The sequence below is a fragment of the Pongo abelii genome, chromosome 7, assembly GCF_028885655.2.
Source record: "Pongo abelii isolate AG06213 chromosome 7, NHGRI_mPonAbe1-v2.0_pri, whole genome shotgun sequence".
NCBI classification, from domain to species: domain Eukaryota; kingdom Metazoa; phylum Chordata; class Mammalia; order Primates; family Hominidae; genus Pongo; species Pongo abelii.
Window position 1 is genome coordinate 27,235,634 of NC_071992.2, and position 22,870 is coordinate 27,258,503.

The following is a 22,870-nucleotide window of genomic DNA, read 5'->3' on the forward strand; positions in this document are numbered from 1 at the left end:
CAACTAGAAGGTCCCTTCTAGAGGTAATGGGAGACAGTGACAGATCATCAGGCATTAGATTCTCATAGGGCATGCACAACCTAGATGCCTCGCATGTGCAGTTCACGATAGAGTTTGCACTCCTATGAAAATCTGATACCACCACTGATCTGACAGCAGGCAGAGCTCAGGTTGTAATGCAATAGATGGAGAGCGGCTATAAATACAGATGAAGCTTCCCTCACTTACCTGCCGCTCACCTCCGGCTATGTGGCCTGTTTCCTAATAGGCCACGGACTGATACTGGCCTGGCGTTTTGGGACCCCTGCTATAAGCCTAACCTTGATTAGAAAATCTTCCCTTTTCTATAGCTTGTGGGTATTTTATACCTCTTCAGGGGAAGAGTTAAACTTTTTTCAGTCTTTACTTGGAGCTGACAAGTGTCCTCTTTCTCCCATGTGCTCTGTCACTCAGGAGGAGATCAGTCCTCTGGAGAATGCCATCGAAACCATGGAGCTGACCAATGAGAGGATCAGCAACTGTGTTCAGCAGCATGCTTGGGACCGGTCCCTCTCTGTGCACCCCCTCTCCATGCTGCTCAGTGGCATCGTGGACCCAGCCGTCATGGGGGGCTTCTCCAACTATGAAAAGGTTTGCTTGGTCCCACAATCCCCTAGGGATTCACAGACCTGGGTGTCTGTATGCCTCCCTCTGTGCCATTTGCCACTGACAAATTCATTTCCTACAGCTGCTCTAAGAAATGTTCACTTTCCCTTCTGGCAAGTGAAGTGAATGAAACGATTGTCCCTGACTTCTTTGAGACTATCAGCAACCCAGCTGGTATAGAACATTGCCTAGTAAAGCATCACAGAAAAAAAACCAACATGCCTCTGGTCAAAGCACCTGTTATTCTGTCTCCCCTGAGGGTTATACAAACTAAGGGGTGGACCCCAGAACCCAGGCACACTGGAAATGGAGCAGCATCTCTGGGGATGGCAAAGCCACACTCTCTTTAGAATTAGCTCCTAGGGGCCGGGCACAGTGGTTCACACCTGTAATCCCAGGACTTAGGGAGGCCAAGGCAGGTGGATCACTTGAAGTCAGGAGCTAGAGACCATCTTGGCCAACATGGTGAAACCCCGTCTCTACTAAAAATACAAAAATTAGCCAGACATGGTGGTGCGTGCCTGTAGTCCGAGCTACTCAGGAGGCTGAGGCACGAGAATCACTTTTAACCCCAGAGGCAAAGGTTGCAGTAAGCTGAGACTGGGCCACTGTTCTCCAGCCTGGGCGGCGGAATTAGCTTCTAGGACCCCCGCCTGACTTCGTGTGCCAGAGGTTGTATGGACAACTGATGGCCCTGACTCTACAATTAAATTAGTTCAACTAAGTATTCTTAGTTGAGACATGAAAGCAGAACTCAGCACAACTTAATCCATGGCACAGGGTTAGGATGTAACAGCATTTAAAATACACAACATGCATTCAGTTTATGTTAAGTATAATTAATGGAGCAGAATTTTTCATTGCTGTGGTATGTTTTCAGTGGCTAAATATTTTTTGAATATAAACTTTTTGGATATAAATCAACATTTGGCAAGGACACCCCTGTGCAGCCACCTGGAGAATGGGTAGAAATTAAAGGAGCCAGAGGGAAAGGGTGAGCGGCATTAACTGGGTGGCGCTCTTGTGTCCGTGTGTGTGTGTGTGTGTGTGTGCGTGTGCGTGCGCATGCATGTGCGTGCGCGCGTGTCCTGGGAAGAGCAGGAGGTTTGCACTCAGTTGCTCCCAGGACCCAGTTCTGGCTTCCAATTGGCCACTGTGTGCTCTGGGCAACATGCTTCACCTCTCTGAGCTCCATATATCTGCAAAGTGAGAAGAATGCCTGACTTGGCCAGGCATGGTGGCTCATGCCTGTAATGTCAGCACTTTGGGAAGCCAAGGCGGGAAGATCACCTGAGGCCAGGAAATCGAGACCAGCGTGGCGAACTTGGCGAAACTCTGTCTCTAATAAAAATATAAAAAAATTAGCTGGGCATGATGGCGGGTGCCTGTAATCTCAGGTACTGGAGAGGCTGAGGCATGAGAATTGCTTGAACCCGGGAGGTGGAGGCTGCAGTGAGCCAAGATTGCACCACTGAACTCCAGCCTGGGTGACAGAACACTCCGTCTAAAAAAAAAAGAAGAAGAAAAATGCCTGACTCACAAGATAGATCACAGGATGGACTGGAAGATTAAGGGAGACATCCTGTATAGAAGGAACATCAGACAGTGCTTGACATAGAGTTGAGGCTTCACCAGTGTTGGTTTTCTTCCTGCCTACTTGGAGCAGACGGTGTAATTGGAATGTTCTTCATGGGTGGTGACATCTATGCTCTGTGGCTGCTACTATGATCATCTTCTTTCTGTCCTTTTTCTCAGCCTTTCAGCCTTCTCTAGCCTTATTATACTCAGCAGCTGGGAAAGACGCAACACCAGAGACAAATTCTAGTTTGTTCATGTTAGGCACCATAATAATATCCAGTGTTACAATGGCAGTCAATATAAAAATAGGATCTAATATACACTACTTTTTAAATACTGTAATGCTTTCAGTGTGTACTTTTTCATATGTACTGTTTGGTACTAATCTTCATGTATTTTTTCCAAGTATTAATTTTTACAGAATACCCCAATCACAGATTTATATATGCCAATATCTGTGAATAATACATAATATCATATGAAGTTTTTCCAGCGTGACAGTGTTCTAATTAAAATGAACAAAAAGCTAGGATAAATACATACATACATACATACATTTCGGGACCTTTGGCTTAAAATACTAATGTATTCATTTAATTAATATGTATGACTGCACATTTCTAAATGTAAGAAAAAGGTAAACTCATTAATCACCATGATGTATTGCAATCAGTGGGGAAGCCCATCATTACATATTTGATGTAATATGTAATGGTAATAGGTAATAGGTAAACTATTCTAATCCAGCTCTTTATTCATCGCCAAAGTGATAAGAACACAGGAGCTGTGTGCAGTAATTCATCGCCAAAGTGTTAAGAACACAGGAGCTGTGTGCAGTAATTCATCGCCAAAGTGATAAGAACACAGGAGCTGTGTGCTGTAATTCATCTCCCCTTTCTGTTCTGAGGCAGAACTCTGCTAGAAAAATGAATTTCAGGGCACTCGGCTCCAGCGTTCCCCGATCTAACCAATACTTTGGGAATTTCCATGTGTTCTACCATTTAGCAAAAACAAAATTGTTACAACTTTCAAAAATTTCAAGTACTTGTATTTGAAAGGTAAAAGTCAATGAAAACTTAAGTAAATACTCCTTTTTCATTTATACTGACAGTCCCTCTAAATACCATCCTGGCTAGAATGAGCTGTTATGCTAATGTATTATATTGTCATGCTTCTTTTTGTGATAAAATTGTTTCATATATATTCATATTCTCTGTTGTATTAGTTTGCTAGGGCTGCTGTAACAAAGTTCTCCAAACTGGGTGGCTTAAAACAACAAAAACTTCTTGTTTCACTGTTCCACGAGCAAGAAGTCTGAAATCAAGGTGTCACAGTGTTGGTTCCTTCCAAGGATGTTTGAAAGAATGTTCCATGTCTCTCTTCCTGGCTTCTGGTGTCTTCTTGGTGCTCCATGGCTTGAGGCTGCTCCTCCGTGTCTTGTCGATGGCCATCTTCTTGCATCTCTTCATATGATGTTCTCCCAGTGTTTGCACTTCTGTCTCCAAATTTCCCCTTTTTATAAGGACACCAGTCATACGGGCTTAAGGGCCCACCCTACTCCAGTATATATGACCTCCTCTTAACTAATTAAATCTGCAACAGCCCTGCTTCCAAATAGGGTCACATTCTGAGGTACCAGGCATTAGGACTTCAACATAGGAATTTTGGGGGACATAATTCAACCCATAATGTCTGCTCGCAAGATAGGCTTTGCACATACTTTGTTTGCCACGCAAAATGGGCCATTCACTTTTATAAGTCTGTCTTGTAGTTCCAGGAGTTCTTGGTTTTATATAATGGGGGGTTTGGCTCTCACAGCATTAAAGCAGAAGACTGAAGGGGAATCCGAAGGCTGGTCTTTGAAAGCAGTTTCAGAAATGAATGTTAAGTTCTGGGAAGAAAACATGTCACTCCAATTTTGGACTCTGTTGGAAACGTTTGCTGCAAACTTCTATTTCTCTTTCCTGATGAATTCTGTCTTTAAAACAGTACCCTATATAAGGCCTGTGTTTGGAATTTAACTTTGGGTTTTATTTACCTGTTACAGGGACTTAGCTGGGGGGTCATGAGTGTTTACTGACGAGCATGGTGCTGATGTATAATAATAAGGGCAACCAGCATTTAATATTTTTGAAATGTCTTTACATCTATCTCATTTTCTTTTTAAAATAGCATTTGGGATAGGGGACTACTAAGAAAGTGCAAATATTAACCTTCACTTAATATAGGAAAAAAGCGTGATATAGCCAATATCATGGGATGAGCAGAAAAACTGTCACCTCCATCTCCTGTTTTTTAACTTTTTACTCTTTCCCTTATAATATCTATGCACTTAATTTAATGATTAGCCTTGAGATATTGCCATTTCGCCTTTGCTTTGTTCTTTGGGACAGTTATTTTAACGAATGACATTTTGCTTTGTTGATGACTATTTGATTAGTGTGTGTGTGTGTGTGTGTGTGTGGTGGGCTGGTGACTGTTAAGAATGTAGTTTTGCTAAGAATTTGCTAATCAAGGAAAGACCACATAATAGCACACACTTTTTTGCATTGCCCAACATAGTATAAGAGCTATCCCAGGAAAGGGATTCATTTTTAGTTAGACACACCTGGTTCTTCATTACAGGATACATGTTTCACCCTTCCAGGCTTTCCTGCACAGATAGGAATGTGTTCTAATTAAAACTTGCATATGCTCTGTTTTTAGGCTTTTTTTACAGAAAAGTACTTGCAGGAGCATCCTGAAGACCAGGAGAAGGTTGAGCTGCTAAAGCGACTAATAGCATTACAGGTACAGGATGGCTTTCCTTTACACTCCTGGGGAGGCCACAGTGCCGGACACCCATTATTCTCCAGGGCTTAAGTCTACAAGCCCACTCAGTATTACTTTTCTTTCTTTTATTAACCCTTGTGAAACCACCACCTATCTATGTATTTGATTGCTTGGCTGGCAGTTAAACTGCCCAGGGTTGACGGAGCCTTCTTAAAGCTGAGATCAAAGTTCATCAGTTGGGGCCGGGCACAGTGGCTTATGCCTGTAATCCCAGCACTTTGGGAGGCTGAAGTGGGTGGATCACCTGAGGTCAGGAGTTCGAGACCAGCCTGGCCCACATGGTGAAACCCCATCTCTACTAAAAATACAAAATTAGCCAGGCATGGTGGTGCATGCTTGTAATCCCAGCTACTCAGGAGGCCGAGGCAGGAGAATCATTTGAACCCAGGAGGCAGAGGTTGCAGTGAGCCAAGATCACACCACAGCACTCCAGCCTGGGCAACAGAGTGAGACTCCATCTCAAAAAAAAAAAAAAAAAAAAAAAAAAAAATGTTCATCTGTTGGTTTCCTGGCATGTGTTTCCAGCTGAGAGATGCTTGGCCTCATTTTTTTTCTCTCAAGACTTCAGTGGGCAGTGGTAGAAAACATGACTACCAAATTCGGTCTAAGACTTAAACCTATCAGTTGCTCATCCACGGAAGTGCCCCAGGACTCCATTAGATTTGCCTCATCCCACAGCCCTTCCCCAGTTTAGGGCCGACCTGTATTCTTGGTGTGCACATTTTCCCACATCATTGACCAAAGTCCATCCAGTCCACAAGTCCTACACTGAGAAGTGGCCTCCCCATTGGCCAGCACTATGTCTAGCAGTTTACCTTTCCACCCCATCCCTCCCTTCCCCAACCAAATCAGAACGATCCCTCTTCCTGAAGCACATTGCACTCATTTTTTGCCCTTCTTTCCAGATGCCTCTGCTAACAGAAGGGATCCGCATCCATGGGGAGAAACTGACAGAGCAGCTGAAGCCGCTGCATGAGCGGTTGTCTTCTTGCTTCCGGGAACTCAAGGAGAAAGTAGAAAAGCACTATGGGGTTATAACACTGGTAAGCATGATCTAAGTAGCCTTCACACGTTTTTCTAGGCTCTGTGACCTTTTATGACACTGATTCGTTTTTCAGATGCCAAATGAGGTGTAATAACTTAGCTATGGCATGGAAATAGTGGGGCTGGTGGGAGAGAGTGTGTTCCCCTCTTGGTGACCTTGAACAGTCCTTGTGCTGGTCAGAGGTTCTGCAACTTGAACAACTATCAGAACCTCCCAGAGGGCTTGTGAAAATACAGATGGCTGAGCCATCATAACCCCGGAATTTGTGATTCCATAGATCTGGGGGTGGGGCCCAAGTAGTTGCAATTCTGAGAAGTTCCCGGGTGATATTGATGCCTCTGGTCTGGGGACAACACTTTGATAACCACTGTACTAGAAATCAGGCCAGGTGCAGTGGCTCACAGCTGTAATCCCAGCACTTTGGGAGGCCAAGGAGGGCTGATCACTTGCGGTCAGGAGTTCGAGACCAGCCTGGCCAACATGATGAAACCCCATCTCTACTAAAAATACAAAAAATTAGCTGGGCATTGTGTCAGGCACCTGTAGTCCCAGCTATTCGGGAGGCTGCGGCAAGAGAATTGCTTGTACCCAGGAGGCGGAGGTTTCATTGAGCTGAGATCACACCATTGCACTCCAGCCTGGGCGACAGAGCGAGACTCTTATCTCAAAACAAACACACAAATAAAAAAAACAAAATAACTCAAAGTTTTCTGAATCCTAGACACTGGTTATTCTTGTGCTGTCTGGCCAAATTCTTACATTTTTTCCTAATCTTAGAAATAGTATCTCTTTTGATGAAAAGTGTACAGTTTTCACGCCTTTGAAGGGAAGAAGGAATTGTGAATTACATTTCATATGCATGTAGCTGCTTTCATAATTGTGTTTGACGAGCTCCTCGCAGCTACAATTTTCTTTTCTCCTCCTGAACAGTTCAGTGGATAGTGCGTGTACTAACCTTTTCTCTCCAGTGAGTGATGATGTAATACATTCTAGCTTTACTTATCTGCATTTTTTTCTTTGAATTCATGCTGTTCTCTTTAATGGTCTTATTCTTTTTGTTTTGTTTTGTTTTTGTTTTTGAGACAGGATCTCTCTTTGTCACCCAGGCTGAAGTGCAGTGCATGATCACAGCTCACTGCAGCCTTGACTTCCTAGGCTCAAGCCATCCTCCCATCTCAGCCTCCTGAGTAGCTGGAACTACAGGTGTGCTCCACCACAACCAGCTAATTTTTTTTTTTTTTTTTTTTTTTTTTGAGACAGAGTCTTGCTCTGTCGGCCAGGCTGGAGTGCAGTGGCGTGATCTCAGCTCACTGCAAGCTCCACCTCCCAGGTTCACGCCATTCTCCTGCCTCAGCCTCCCGAGTAGCTGGGACTACAGGTGCCCACCACCACGCCCAGCTAATTTTTTGCATTTTTAGTAGAGACGGGTTTCACTGTGTTAGCCAGGATGGTCTCGATCTCCTGACCTCATGATCCACCCACCTCAGCCTCCCAAAGTGCTGAGATTAACAGGTGTGAGCCACCACGCCCGGCCCACACCCAGCTAATTTTTAAAACTTTTTTGTAGAGATAGGGTCTCGCTGTGTTGCCCAGGCTGGCCTCCAACTCCTGGACTCAAGCAGTCCTCCTGCCTCAGCCTCCCAAAATGCTGGGATTACAGGTGTGAGCCAGCATGCCCAGCCCTTTAATGGTCTTATTGTTAAACCCCTTATTTTCACATTATTTCCTCAAACCAAAGCTCTGAGTTTCTTTTCATGCTCTTTTCTCCCCCATTCCTGTCTGCCTGCCTTCAGTACAGTTTCCTCCAGGGTATCTTTTTGAGCGTGTCTTTCAGCCATTAAGTGTTCAGTCCTGCCTTCTTCCTAAGATTGTGCCTCCTAACCTGCTGCTACTTAAGAGTTTTTCTAGGAGCATTTGTCTTTTGCACACACCTTCCTAGATAGCAAAGACTGTCTTCAATTTAATGAGCTTAGTCATTATTAGAACTAGGCCGGTATTAGTGAGTCAGTTTGATATGGTGGCATCTGGGGGTAATCCTATTGGTGACATTTCTAGGGAACATAGGATTCGCCAGGTTAAGCTGCATGTCTACAGTGTCAATCTAAAAATTTTCTCTAACCCCAGTATTCCATATTTTAAAAGACTGAAAGAAGCTGAGCTGGGGAAGCAGACGGAAGATTTTGCTATTTATTGGAGAGTGTGAGGCACATCTTAATTTTTTCCTCTCTTATGTAGGTAGCAGAAAATTATGACAACTTTGTCTCTAGTCTTAGAATCAGGGAGGTTTAACCTAAGTTATACCTATAGCTAACAGTATCAGTATGTGCGATATTTAACAATAGAGGCAGCAGAGACACCAACCAATCAGAATGGGGTGCCAGCCAATACAGATGGGTAATGGTTAGCCACAAGCAAACAGGGCAGCTGTGCTAGTTCATAGGGTCTGGATTCCAGGCCCGCTAACCATGTGGAGTCGTATGTTTTCAGCCACCCAACTTGACGGAGAGGAAGCAAAGCCGCACGGGGTCTATTGTGCTCCCCTACATCATGTCTTCCACTCTGCGGAGGTTGTCCATCACCTCAGTCACTTCCTCTGTGGTTTCCACCTCTTCAAACTCATCTGACAATGCTCATTCCAGACCGGGATCTGATGGGTAAGGGTTTCATCTTTAATCTGCAGGAAGGGCGGGGTAACGCCTTACTAATGTTTGCCTTTAGCCACGCATCACTCCTTTGAGAAGAATAGCCTTTGGGTCGTTCTCATTGACTTCCTCATGAGGAATGTCATGATTAGCAGAATAATAACAACAGTTACTAAAAATGAAAAATGACAAAAAAAATCACCCATAATCCTACCACACTATTACATGCCTATAGTCATTACCTATTTTTTCATCATTTCCATTTTAAAAAATAAATTTTTACATTGATTTTATGAATAGGTTTTATAATCACATGATATGAAATTCCAAAAGAACTAAACGATATATCACAAAAAGTCTCCCTTTAATCTCAGACTTCCCACTACAGTAGAACCCCTGCAGTAGCCCCACCCCCAGAGCCGAGTGATGCTAACATTCAGGTTCTTGGTACCCCCATGGCAGCTCTTTATAGGTTCACAAGCATTGCAGAATTACATGTTCTTCCCCACACTTTTTTTATAGGAATGGTAGAATTTTCTTTAATTTGCTTTTTTCATTTACTATTATATCTTGAAACTCATTCCATTTCAGAACATAAAAAGCTCCCTCTTTATGCTTTCTGTAGCTATGGATATAGCTCATTGTATGTATGTGGCATGATACAGATTGAGTATCCCTCATCCAAAATGCTTGGGGCCAGAAGTGTTTTGGATTTCAGATGTTTTAGTATTTTTGGATATTTGCGTTATACCTGTTCAGCATCCCTAATCCAAAAACCCCAAATCTGAAATGTTCCAGTAAGCATTTCCTTTGAGCATCATGTCAGCATTCAAATATTTTGCACTTTGGAGCATTTTGGATTTTGGATTTTGGGATTAGAGATATTCAACCTGTATATTCCACCAGTGCTTACTGGTGGTCATTCAGTTGCTTTCACTCTATTACTGTTACTTCAGTGTGACAATGAATAACATTAAACACAAGTTATTTTGTACATATACAACTATATCAATATGGGAAAAATCTCGTATGTGAAATTGCTCTGTCAAAGATTTATATTTGCAATTTTGAAAATTATTCCTAAACCGACTTCCATAAAGATTATACCAGTTTACGCTCCCACCAGCAACACACAGGAGTGCCTAGTTACTCACCTTAGCCACCAAACTGTACTTAGTCTTTTTAAATTTTACCAATCTGATAGGTGGAAAATATTTTCTTGTATAGTTTTTGTTTGTTTGTTTGTTTTTTGGTTTTTGTTTATTTTTCTTGTTTTGCCTGAAGTTGAACATCTTTTCATTTGTTTATGTTTTATTTTCTGTGACCTGTGGTCAAATACTTTTTTCTGTTGAATTATTGGCCCTTTGTCTGTGAAATGAGTTGAAATGTTTTCTCCTAATTTCTCCTTTATCTTTTGACTTCTAATTTGTTGCTTCTAATTTTTTATTGAGTTGTGCTGATGTTTTTATGTAGTTATATAATCAGTCTTTTATTTTATGACTTCTGGATTTTATTTCACAATTAAAGGCCTTTCCCACTCTAAGATAACAAAAAAGGTACTTTTTTTTTTTCATTGACTTTTAGGGTTTCACTATTTACAATTTTGTCTGTAATCCTTTAGAATTTATTCTAATATAAGATGTTAGGTATGAAGCCAACATTTTTATTTCCAAATGGCTACTCAATTCTTCTTATAACATTTAGTGAACAAGTCATCTTTTTGTTTTTTTGAAATGTCAATCTTATAAAAAATCAAATTTCCACGTACTCTTTAGTCTGTGGACTTTTTTTTTTCTGTTTCTTGGATTTACCTGTCTATTCATGTATCAGTACTATTCAATCTTAATTATTATAGGTATAAAACATTTTTTATTTTCTAATATTCCTTTTCAGAATTTAATCTGGCCAGTGTCGCTCATTGCTCACTGTTGGATTAACTTGTCTAGAATCCTATTGCTATTTTTATTAGGATCATGTTAAATGTATAGACTAACTTTAGGAAGACTGATGGCTTTTTGATGCTGAGGCTTCCTTGCCAAAAAACATAAAATGCCTTTCCATATGTTCAAATTTAAAATATTTGAAAGGAGTTATAGTTATGTTCTTTCTGCCTAAGATTACTATTTTTAAATAACATATTGCTGAAGTACTGGAAACTTTTAAAAGAAAGCAATGCTTTATTATTTCATCACTCAAAGATAACCACTGTTAAAGCTCAGGTATATAATACCAAAAAGGTATGTTTATTTTTTATTTTTTATTTTTATTTTTTTGAGATGGAGTCTGGCTCTGTCGCCCAGGCTGGAGTGCAGTGGCGCGATCTCAGCTCACTGCAAGCTCCACCTCCCGGGTTCACGCCATTCTCCTTCCTCAGCCTCCTGAGTAGCTGGGACTACAGGTGCCCGCCACCATGCCCGACTAATTTTTTGTATTTTTAGTAGAGATGGGGTTTCACCATGTTAGCCAGGATGGTGTCGATCTCCTGACCTCGTGATCCGCCCGCCTCGGCTTCCCAAAGTGCTGGGATTACAGGCGTGAGCCACCGCACCTGGCCCTGTTTATTTTTTATACAAGTGGAAAAAAAGCATTGCATCTATCATCTTGTGACCTACTGCTTAATTTAATATAGGTGATGAACATTTATGCATCATTAAGTATTTAAAATAGTCTTGAATATAAGTTATCAGTTGACTTACCATTTTTTCACAAATGTTTAATTCCATAATACAATAATTGCATCATAAAAATAACCTACCTGAATGCCACCCTACCTGGAAATCAAATATATAGTGTTTCTTAAATTATGCACTTTTCCATTGATATAGGTATATTTACATAGCTCCAATTATAGCATATAGTTTGGTACTTTGCTGTTCCTTCTTATCTTTTTATTAGAAGCATTTGTCATGTTGCTGTGTAATTTTTATTTATGTATTGTTTTTTGAGACAGAGTCTCACTGCGTCGCCCAGGCTGGAGTGCAGTGGTGCGATCTCGGCTCGCTGCAACCTCTGCCTCCTGGGTTCAAGCAATTCTCCTGCCTCAGCCTCTTGAGTAGCTGGGACTACAGGTGCCCACCACCACGCCTGGTGAATTTTTATATTCTTAGTAGAGACGGGGTTTCACCGTATTGGCCAGGCTGATCTCTAACTCCTGACCTCATGATCCGCCCACCTCAGCCTCTCAAAGTGTTGGGATTACAGGCGTGAGCCACCGTGCCTGGCCGTGTAATCTTTATTATTATCAGCTTTTACCATCATTTTTGATGGCAATTGACATTGCATCTTACAAATATGCCATGATTAATTATTCTCCTACTATAGAATATTTAAGCTGTATCCTTCTTTCTAAACAATTAACCATAAAACTTCATTATAGATTTTAAGACAAAAATATGTAACTTGTATCACTATAAAATATATTTTTATTAAAAACTGTAGCAAACATATTTGGACATGTAGCTTTCTTATTAGGATGCATTCTTAGAAGTGCTGGGATTATTTCTAGAATGTAGTCATCTAGATTCTAGATTACTTCTAGAATCTAGATTACATTCTAGTAGTATGTAGTAATCTAGATTACTGCATTCTAGTAGTATGTAGTTTGTGGGTAGGATTTGAACACAGGCTATCTGGCTCCAGAGTTGTGCTCTTACCCACTACATAAAACTGCCTATTGAATCTCTTACTTTAAAGATTCTGTCTTTGCCTATACATTAAATTAAGACCTTCTCTTCCTGGGATAAGATACTCACTAATATTTTCGTCCAGTCATCTGACGGTCTTCTTTCTGTACATTAACACCTTGAGATGTTTGTTCAGTTGTAATTGAAAATTTAAATTTAGAATCTGAGAGTGAAGTCATAGGTCGAGAGTAGGTTGAGGAGGCCGGGCACAGTGGCTCACGCCTCTAGCCTTAGCACTTTGGGAGGGCCGAGATAGGAGGATCACTTGAGCCCAGGAGTTTGAGACCAGCCTGGGCAACATGGTGAAACCCCATCCCTACTAAAACAATACAAAGTTTAGCCGGGCATGGTGGTACACACCTGTAGTCCCAGCTACTCAGAAGTCAAGGTTATAGTGAGCTGTGATCGCACCTCTGCACTCCAGTCTGAATGATGGGAGAAAGACCCTGTCTCAAAAAAAAAAAAGAAGTAGCCTAAACAGTCATAACTGCTGGTACTTTCATAGTGAATTTTGATTGCAAGGTGATCAGTGTTTGTGATGTTTGTCCTTGTTCCTGGCCAATAGCTCAGTCCTGGAGCCACTGTTGGAGCGCAGGGCCTCATCGGGTGCCAGAGTTGAAGATCTGTCCCTAAGAGAGGAGAACAGCGAGAACCGGATCAGCAAGTTTAAGAGAAAAGACTGGAGTCTGAGCAAGTCCCAGGTCATTGCAGAGAAAGCACCAGAACCTGATTTGATGGTAAAAAACAAAAAAGAAAAAAAAATCTCTGGAGGCTTGTCCCCACCTCCCCTGTACCCAGGCACATCACCATCCCCTCCCAGATTGAAGCTGGGCTGTGGCTTGTCTCAGGACTCAGCAGCCTGGGTTAGTGTCAGATCGCAGATTGTGGTAAGGAAAGCACATACTGAGAAGTTCGAGTCTATAAATCAACATTGGTGAAGATCTTGTACCCACAATGTAAACATGTGGGTTGATGCTTAGAGCTGTGGTTCTTGCCACTCTGTCCCCTGAGTCAATCCAAACATTGTCATTTCTCTTCTTTAATTTTTTTAAAAAGTACTTTTCCTTCCATATCAAGTTGTTAAATGTGGCAAGACCACCTTTTCCTGAGAATCAGGGTGGCTTATGTCCAACATAAATGACACAGCCCAACTGTGATCAGAATCAAGTCTGTGGCCATTCAGAAAATAATCTGTGGTTCAGTGGTTCTAGTCAGTGCCTGTTCGGTGGTGCCCATCAAATGACAATGCTTAAAAATCGCTCCTTCAGTTAAGTACTTTTCCAAGTGTCTTCTCAGAAGACAAGGCTGTTGAGAGCATTGTTGAGCTCAGCCTTCCTCACCGTGAAAATGTTTTGCTTTTTCTCTGTGGTCCTAGAGCCCAACCAGAAAAGCACAAAGGCCAAAGAGTCTCCAGTTGATGGATAATCGGCTATCACCATTTCACGGTTCTTCACCTCCTCAGTCAACACCCTTGAGCCCACCTCCACTCACTCCCAAAGCCACCAGGACCCTAAGTAAGTTTTCCTGTATTCCTTATAGTCTTTTTACTAGGGAATGGAATATGTTTATGCATCTGGGCAGTTTGTAACTAAACCAGCCACAATGTATGTAAGACCATTGTAAAACTGGTTCAGTTCCGTGTTCGTGTATTATACAGTTAGACTGGAGTTTGGCAAGGAGGCCACTAGGACTCATTAAACTTTTCTGGATAGTGATCCAAAGGGCATTAATGTCAGTTTTATAATTGTGAAGGTATAAATGAGGCAGATCTGCACTAGGACTAGACAGATAACAAGTAACTTACAAGCTAGCCATTGGTTAGGTAGACCTGAACAGGGACAAGAAATAGACCCATTCCATCTACTGCTTATAGTCTGGCTTGGGGAACCAGCAGTGTACAACACTTGAAAAGAATTGCAAAGTACCCATAGTCCAGAGGCATGGTAGAGGGATAAATCTATCAGAGCCAGGTGGGACACAATTGTCAACCAAGAGTTAGAGATAATGAGTTACAGTTTCCTGGAGGAAGTGGATACTTTCCTAAGCACTTGGGCTATATCAGAGAACAGAATAATACCATACATTCCAGAAAATGTTCTCATCTTCAGCTTAATAGTAAAACCCTGAACAAAAAAAGTTTTGGCCGGGTGCGGTAGCTCACGCCTGTAATCCCAGCACTTTGGGAGGCCGAGGCGGGCGGATCACGAGGTCAGGAGATCGAGATTATCCTGGCTACAGTGAAACTCCATCTCTACTAAAAATACAAAAAATTAGCCGGGCGTGATGGCGGGCGCCTGTAGTCCCAGCTACTCGGGAGGCTGAAGCAGGAGAATGGCATGAACCCGGGAGGCAGAGCTTGCAGTGAGCCGAGATCGCGGCACTGCACTCTAGCCTGGGCAACAGACTCTGTCTCAAAAAAATAAAAAATAAAAAATAAAAGTTTTTGCTTCAGAATACCTTGTGGAGCTGTTGAAACTTCTGGCGAGGGCGTCACCTGTGTGATGTGGGGTGAGAAGTCTTCTTCATTCTATCCACAGAAACCATAGAATGTGGCTTTCATCAGTTGGTTGACCAGGTTGGCTTAGGTGTTGTAGGGCCAGCAACATTTCCATGAGCTTCCTTGCTCAGTGCCTCTCTGCCCACCTGCACTTTGTGTCATTTCTAGGCTCCCCATCGTTGCAGACAGATGGAATCACGGCCACTCCTGTCCCACCTCCACCTCCCCCCAAAAGCAAGCCCTATGAGGGCAGCCAGAGGAACTCCACTGAGGTAGGGAAATCACAGCTGGCAACTGTGGCCAGGGAGCGCCACTCATGGGAAGGCAGCATCAGGTTTTCCAGGCTCTTTAGCGGGCAGGTTTGCTCATAGACCTCTCACTGCAGTCGATTCTTGGCTCATTCCTGAAACCACAGGCGATAGAGAAGTTTTCAATGGGAAGGACAGACATTCAAGCAGATGATGAAGGTAGAGCAGGTGTTCTCTGTACCTCATCCTGGGTACCCGTGAAATAAGCCATGAGTTCTAGTTCACCTTTTTAGGGGGGCGGGGGCAGGGTCTGGCTCTGTCACCCAGGCTGGAGTGCAATAGTGCGATCATAGCTCACTGCAGCCTCGAACTCCTGGGCTCAAGTGATTCTCCCACCTTGGCCTCTCAATTAGCTGGGACTACAGGCATGTGCCACCATGCCTGGTTATTTTTTTAATCTTTTGTTGAAATGGGGTCTCTCCATATTGCCCAGGCTGATCTCAAACTCCTGGCCTCAAGTGATCCCCCCACCTCAGCCTTCCAAAGTGCTGAGATTACAGGTGTGAGCCACTGCCTGCCCCCAGTCCTCTATTTCACATTTGAAGAGTTTACTTCTGAATAAAGGACAGTCGTTCTGGAATGACCTCAGATGGGTTTCCTTCAGTCATTCAACAAATGACTTTTAAGTGCCTCCTATCTATACGCCAGGAACCCAAGTGTTGGGGATATGGCAGTGAGAGAGAGAGAGAGAAAATGTGTGTGTGTGTTTGTGTGCGCGTGTTTGTCTGATTAGCTCATGGGAAACAAGGAGGACAAGTCAGTGTAGTTTTCCATTTCACTTTGCAAAGCCTGTGTAGATAAACTCAGATCAATTAGAAGCTAAAGCAGAATATGAGAAATAGGAGGAGAAGGCAGAATTGGGAAGAAAGCTAAGACCTGCTTCTAATTTTGAGTTTCTGCTTCTGCAGCTCGCTCCCCCACTGCCTGTCCGAAGAGAAGCCAAAGCACCACCCCCTCCACCTCCAAAGGCTCGGAAGTCTGGCATCCCTACTTCCGAGCCTGGATCCCAGTAAGGATCTTGCCCTCCCTGCAACACCGAGTGCCTTAGACAGCTGCTGCCTGAGAACTGGCCTCCAGCCAGTGTCCTCATTCCATGGGGCTCCCTGCTGACTGCATTTCCGGATCTGGGATGATGTTTACCAGCCCAAAACCGGTCATGTTCTTCCAAAAGCTTCTCTTTGATAGAAGTTTGAGGCCATGCCACCTCCTTTCCAGTCCATATGGAATTCCAGAATCAGTCACAGCCTCTGAATTTTTCCAAGAGATTGCATTCATCATTGTTAAATGTCAGCCTGTACGGCAGAGACGTGGTAGTCTGCACAAGCCTGGACAAGTTCTTCCACATTGATGGTGGAGCAACCCCTGTAATCTACTCCTTGGAAGGATTTTTTGCTTTGCTTATGAAAAGCTGTGCTTGAGACTTAGGTACTTTTCTCACGTGGACACACTGATCCCATCCCATATTGCACCTTGCAAGAGATGGATATCAAATACACTTTGGTAGCTGAAATAATCATATCTTTCTGATGTCTGTTGTATCTCCTTTGAGGAAAAGAACACACATTTTTAATGGAGATTGGCTGCTTTCAGGTATGTGTGGCTATCATTGAAAGAGCATGGACTCAAACGTCAGCCCTGAGTTCTTGAGTCCACCCAACTCCCGTCTTTTTTGTGGCAAAGGAAAGCTGCTGTCTCCCTCTCCCACCACACCCCTGACTAATGGCCTTCACTGCACTGCAGTCACTCCTTCCCTACGGACTTCTTTGAAGCTCTTCCTTTTGCACATACGGCTTTTTTTTTTTTTTTTTTTTTTTTGTCCTATTACCTCCTCTGAGCGCAAATCACTGGCTACAAGGGACTTACCAGTCTGGATTCAGCAGCTTCTTTTCTAGAACCCATTTGGGTGACTCAGCAGCCGCATCTGCTACCTGATTTTATCCTGGAGAATACAGTGCAATATTTCTCTTTGATTATTTATTCCTCTTGATTGTGGAATTAATTTGATTGCTTGCTAATGGTACTAATAGTACTCCTTTCAGAAGAAAAAGATGGAGTGATTTAGGTGACCAAATATTACATACATAAATAGCCACATGAAGTTTTAGATGTTTGGAGCTTGAAACCTCAAAGATCAACCAACCAGCCCCCTTATTTAGTAAATAAGGAAATTGAGGCTATACACAGAAAATTGTACTACAGATTATTACTAATAACCCAGCTTGCTAAATTAGGCTATACCTAGGTAACTTCTAGAAGACAACTCTGACAAACTCTTTAATATTTACCCCTGGTTGGAACAATATTTGAAATGTCCCAGATATTTCTATGCTACTTAGATATTTGTGGCAAAGCAGAAAGCTTTTTGACTGTGAAGGCAAAGGTCAGCACTGGGGGAAACTTGCTGGCGGTCTCTCCCACAACCTTGCCCAGAGTCCTTTCCACTAAGGAGGTGAAGAGAACAGAGAAAGAGATTTCCATTTCTGCTGCCAGAGCTGCTATTTGCCTGCCTGATTCTCTGTGTTTCCTGTTTCACCGCCACCCTTTCAGGAGAGAACTACACCAGTTCATCATAAGGGTCAAGGAAGCAAAAAGCTCTCAGATGTGTCCAGGGCATTACTTAAGAAATGAGTATGCAGATTCTGGAAGGGGTGTGGAAAAGGTGATCCTTTACCCCCCACCCAGGAAAACCTGCAGTGTGCTAGCATGGAAAAATCATGGGCTTTGGAATTAAACCCATTTGGTGGAATTAAACCCATTTGGTTTCAAATCCCAGTTATGACATCTGTTAACTTTGCAAACTCACACAAATTATTTGAAATTATCTGAGTTTTCATTTTCTCACCTTCCGGAATGGGGATAATGCCTCCTGCATGGGTTGTTGTGAGGTTTCAATGAGATAAAATATGGGAAAGAAGAGGTACTCACCTGATGGTCCTTGCTTTTCTCTGCTAGGCCTGAGTAGGAACTGGAACTCTCTAAGAGCATTACTGATACTTTTTTTTTCTTGCAAGGTAGTTTGGAATGTGAGTGCAAGTTAGTTCTGCACATATAGCCCTTCTCCAAATGGTGGTTTCCTTTGAGGTCTTTTACATGATTATTTATGACTAGAGACAAACTTAATAAGAACTCAAGAGGATTTTAAATGGAAAGAACTCAAGCTGTAGAGAAAGGAGGAGGCAACAGAAAGGATATGTAGGGGCTTACCTAGAGCCTGGCACGACTTCTGAGAAGTCACCCAGCAGACCGGCTAGAGGGGATTTGTGTGCCACACTCTACTTGCCGGGCTGCCATTAAAATAGAAAGATATAAAACTGGGTCACCAAAAAAACCAAACCTCAAGGCTATCCTTCCAGAGCAGTAGAAATGAGTCCCACAGCCTGGTCTTTGAGCAGAGGCTGGGAAGATAGGATACATCACTCTCTGGATACCTTCTCTTTTTAATAGAATATATTCCATATGATTCCCTTTCCACCTTAATGGAAATAATAGCTCTGTCCTGCCTGAACAAAAGGGATTCCAGGTAGTATTGTGGCTAAGAGATTACAGTGGACGATGGAAGGTTCATTTTTTAGGGAAGCTGTTGGGTAGGAAGAGTCACATTTGACAGAATTCATAAATAATGTGTCCTGAAGTCAGAGGATGACTGCAAAGAAACACCTCATGATTCCATTAAATATAAAGAGATAAGGAGCAAGGAGGAAAAAAGAGAAAGAATTGGTCTTTATTTTTCTTGCCAAGAACTCTCTGGAGTATTGAAAGACATTGAAATTATCCCTAAAATTGTCACAACTTTTGTGAATACTGGTATATGGTTGGAGGTGTTTTTAAATCTTTATTTCCTCTCTTTCTCTGTTCTAGTGACTTGTCTTGCTTTAAGATTTTTTTTAAAGAATTGTTTTATTCAACATATATCAAGTGCTTATGGAATGCCAGTCATGGTACTAGCTCCTTGGGGTGTAGCAGTTGAGTGTGTTCAATGGAAACAGCCCCAGTATACAAAGACAGTTCACTCTGGTGTGCTGTAGGATTGGAAAGGGAGTGGTACCAGATGAAAATGAAACCCTAAAGAAGACTGCTGGGCCATGAGTTGCTTCCTCCTCCTCCACCTTAACCCTCTGATTCCAGAATTGCAGTCATTTTCTCCTGCCAGGGAAATCCATTAAAAACTGCAGCCACACTGCAAATTCATAATGTAAAACAAGATGTAAAGCAGGCTTTGAGACAACAACCTACCTTTGTTTACTCTTTCCAAGCTGAAAGAGTCCTTCTCCTCTAGTTGCCCCTAGGTCACTGGCTAATTTCTTATTTTAAAATCTAGATGGAACTCACGTACAGTTTAGTGCACAAATCTTAGCCATGCAGATGGGTAATTTTCACATAGCTATCTGCCCACATCCCTGCCTCTAAGATACAGACATACACTGTGTTCAGCACCCCAGAAAGTTCCCACGTGCCCATGCGCCATTTTGTGAAAGGTATTTAGAAGGCCCTTCAAATTTGTGGCTTCCTTTCTCATACTTCTCAGGTATAATGAAAAGGGGAGAAAAACCCCACCATCAACACACAACAAGGCTATAAAGACTGTGCACCTTTTAACAAGTCAATTTGTAGTCAGTCCCTGGGCCTGTCTTTTTTTCTTTTTTCTTTTTTAATTTTGAAGCTACCTGAGGTTTAGAATTCCTTCAGCCCTAGCTGCTTTTATTCTAGGTAAACAAAAAGAGGGGGAGGATCTGAAGGAAACTAGTTTTCTGTACAAAGGCTTTGAGGTCCGTGGACTATACTTGTCCCATTTATCATCCCAAGTGGTGCTTTGACCCTGCCATACCCTGGCTATTAAGATAAAAAGATTTGTGGACATTAAAATTATGAATATGTCAGTAATCAGCACACATTGAAATACTGACACAGATTACCATAATTTGTGCAACATCTTATAAACAATGTCATTTCCATAGTAGTCTAAGGCTTCACCAGCCGGGCCCACTGTATCTAGACTTTAGGTTCATTTTAATAATTATGCTTTCCTTCTCTGTATCATTTGGGAAGTTGATAAATATCACTGCCTTAGATACCTTCATTCAGTGGTATGTCTGGCTTTTACAATTAAATTGGAAAAGGTAAGTTTCTCTTTGGTGGGTTGAGAGTTGGACCATCAATTCTAATCTACAAAAGGAAATTCATGATTTCACTCTGACGCCTAGGATCTAGCCAAGGCTGGTCTGCAGTATCAGATGTCCAAACTCATCTACTATTAGCCATATTTTTTGAGTTGTTTATCTAAACTTGGTCAAAAATGCCTTTGCCATGATTTTGTTGCTATCTGGGTTTCAAACATGGACAGTTAGGAAGATGTGCATTGAAGTAGGAAAATTTTGTTCGGATTTGCTGTTATTTATTTTTTAATTAAAAATGGAAATGTATTTTAAAGTTTATTGCGTGTTTAGTTTGTTATTGCCCTTATGTTGATGAAATCATTCCTGAACTTTGCAGTTTTTCCTTATCCATGCCTCCTTCATGACACATCACACCTAGCATTTTTCTTGCTTGTTTCCTTACAGGTCTGTTAGGTTAAACCTGCACTTTGGGGTCCTGGAGTCATCTTTGCCCAGAAATAAGAAAAATTACAAACCACTTGGTTCTTTTCACCCTCCTATCTTTTTTTTTCTATCTAGGCTGACAATTTTCTGATAGAAATTCATTTAATGTACATAGGTTCTGTTTCTTTACCCATTCCCCATAGATATTTAGACAGGTAAAGAGAGAAATAAAAAGGTTAAAGGGGATATCTAATAACTTACATGAAAAAGATAGGAACTGGTTCTAAAATGGCTGAATGTTTGTATCACCTGGGGAGAGGACATTCCCAGAGCAATTACATCAGAATTTCTGAGGGTGGGGAGTAAGATCCCAGGCATCCATATTTCTTTAAAGTCCCTCCCATGTTATTCCAATGCTAGACCAAGTCTGGAAAACCACCACATAAAGGAAATGAGACTTTAGAAAATTGGTATTTAAGATGTGTTTCATAAAATCCCTGCTGGTGGTGGGTCAAGTTGGAGAGAGGGAAGGGGCAGTCACACTTGTATTAGCACCACTGTTTAGTCCTGAGCTTATGCTTACGATTTTTTTTTTCCCCCAAGAAAGTGTTCTGTCCAGGAGCTGTGGCTCAAGCCTATAATCTCAGCACTTTGGGAGGCCAAGGCAGGAGGACTGCCTAAGCCCAGGAGGTAGAGGCAACAGTAAGCCCTGATCATGCCACTGCACTCCAGCCTGAGTGACAGAGTAAGACTCTGTTTCCACAAAAAATTTAAAGAAATTAGCCAGGCACAGTGATGCGTGTCCATAGTCCCAGCTACTTGGGAAGCTGAGGTAGGAGGATCGTTTGAGTCCCAGAAGTCAAGCCTGCAGTGACCCATGATCATCTTACTGCACTCCAGCAGGAGCGACAGAGGCCCCATCTCTACAAAAAATTAAAAAAAAATTAGCTAGGCATGGTGGTGCATGCCTGTAGTCCCAGCTACTTGGGAGGCTGAGGTCGGAGAATCACTTGAGCCCAGGAGGTCAAGGCTGCAGTGAGCTATAATTATGCCACTGTACTCCAGCCTGGATGACAAAGAGAAACCCTATCTCAAAAAAAAAAAAAAAAAAAAAAAGTGTTCCAGTACTTTGCTTTTTAGAAGCAATAATGCTTCACTGTGTTCATATGATTTATAAGAATCACGCTTCTTGAAAACACGACAGCGTTTGGGCCGTAAATACTAAATTGACAGATTTGGGTAATCTTTTGGCTCTAGGATCCCCATAGAGAAATACTATGAAGTGTCTTCCTCTGTCAAGATCCAAGTGCTATTATCTTATGCAGTAAGTGATTCTTGGCTTTTTTCCAGTCATCTGTAAGCTACTGCAACTTCTAAAAGTTTTGCTAAAATGACCTATTTTTGAAGCATTCTTTTTACTACTTGATCATTTAAAGCCATATATATTTGAGAACTCATCTCATTAAATGTATCATTTGATATGTTTCCCTACCCTTTATTATGAAAGGCTTAGGATTTTTTTTTTCTTAAAGCTACATTGATGAGTTAGAGTCTTCAGATTCAGTGAAGTGTTTATGATTTTTATAAGGAAGCCATTTTCATTTTCAAAATGGGGTCTTACTCTGTTGTCCAGGCTAAAGTCAGTGTTGCAATCATGGCTCACTGCAGCCTCAAAATGGGCTCAAGCGATCCTTATGCCTCAGCCTCCTAAGTAGCTGCAACTACTGGTGTGAGCCACCATGCTCAGCTCCAAAGTGGCCATTTTCACTCTCCTTCCCGTTAGTTATTTGGGCCATTTGAGCATCAAGGGTACCTCCTGAAAGCCTCTAACATCAGCATCAGGCAGTTGGATGAGCATCTTTTTATCCCATTCAAGGGAGGCCTGCAGCTGGCCCTCAAGAAATTGTCCCAAAGACAAACTTTGGCTAAGGAAATCTGATGCTTCACGCAGGATGTGTAAGTTAAGTGGGAGTGTTGCTTTTTGTTAATGTGTTAAGTAATGTGAAGATTGTATACTGTTCTCATTAAAAAAAATAGTCACTGGATAATTGGCTAATGGAAGCCTCTCATCTTGCTCACGTGTATTGATTAATGAAATAATGC

At 42.1% G+C, this 22,870-nt stretch overlaps 1 protein-coding gene across 4 annotated transcripts in view; it reads left to right on the forward strand.

The window, feature by feature from the left end:
- The window catches only part of DOCK5 (dedicator of cytokinesis 5), a 243,927-nt gene that overhangs the window by 212,060 nt on the left and 8,997 nt on the right, over positions 1–22,870 (forward strand). For 2 of the 4 annotated variants that reach the window (XM_024250911.3, XM_024250914.3), the window contains 8 exons: positions 454–630; positions 4,930–5,013; positions 5,961–6,098; positions 8,588–8,754; positions 12,991–13,162; positions 13,801–13,939; positions 15,091–15,194; positions 16,139–20,662. In XM_024250911.3, the coding sequence (XP_024106679.3) occupies positions 454–630; positions 4,930–5,013; positions 5,961–6,098; positions 8,588–8,754; positions 12,991–13,162; positions 13,801–13,939; positions 15,091–15,194; positions 16,139–16,243 (1,086 nt within the window). In that variant the 3' untranslated portion in view covers positions 16,244–20,662. Of the gene's footprint in view, positions 1–453; positions 631–4,929; positions 5,014–5,960; positions 6,099–8,587; positions 8,755–12,990; positions 13,163–13,800; positions 13,940–15,090; positions 15,195–16,138; positions 20,663–22,870 lie in introns of those variants that run through there. The other 2 variants (XR_002915986.3, XM_024250913.3) reach the window with 2 other exon arrangements.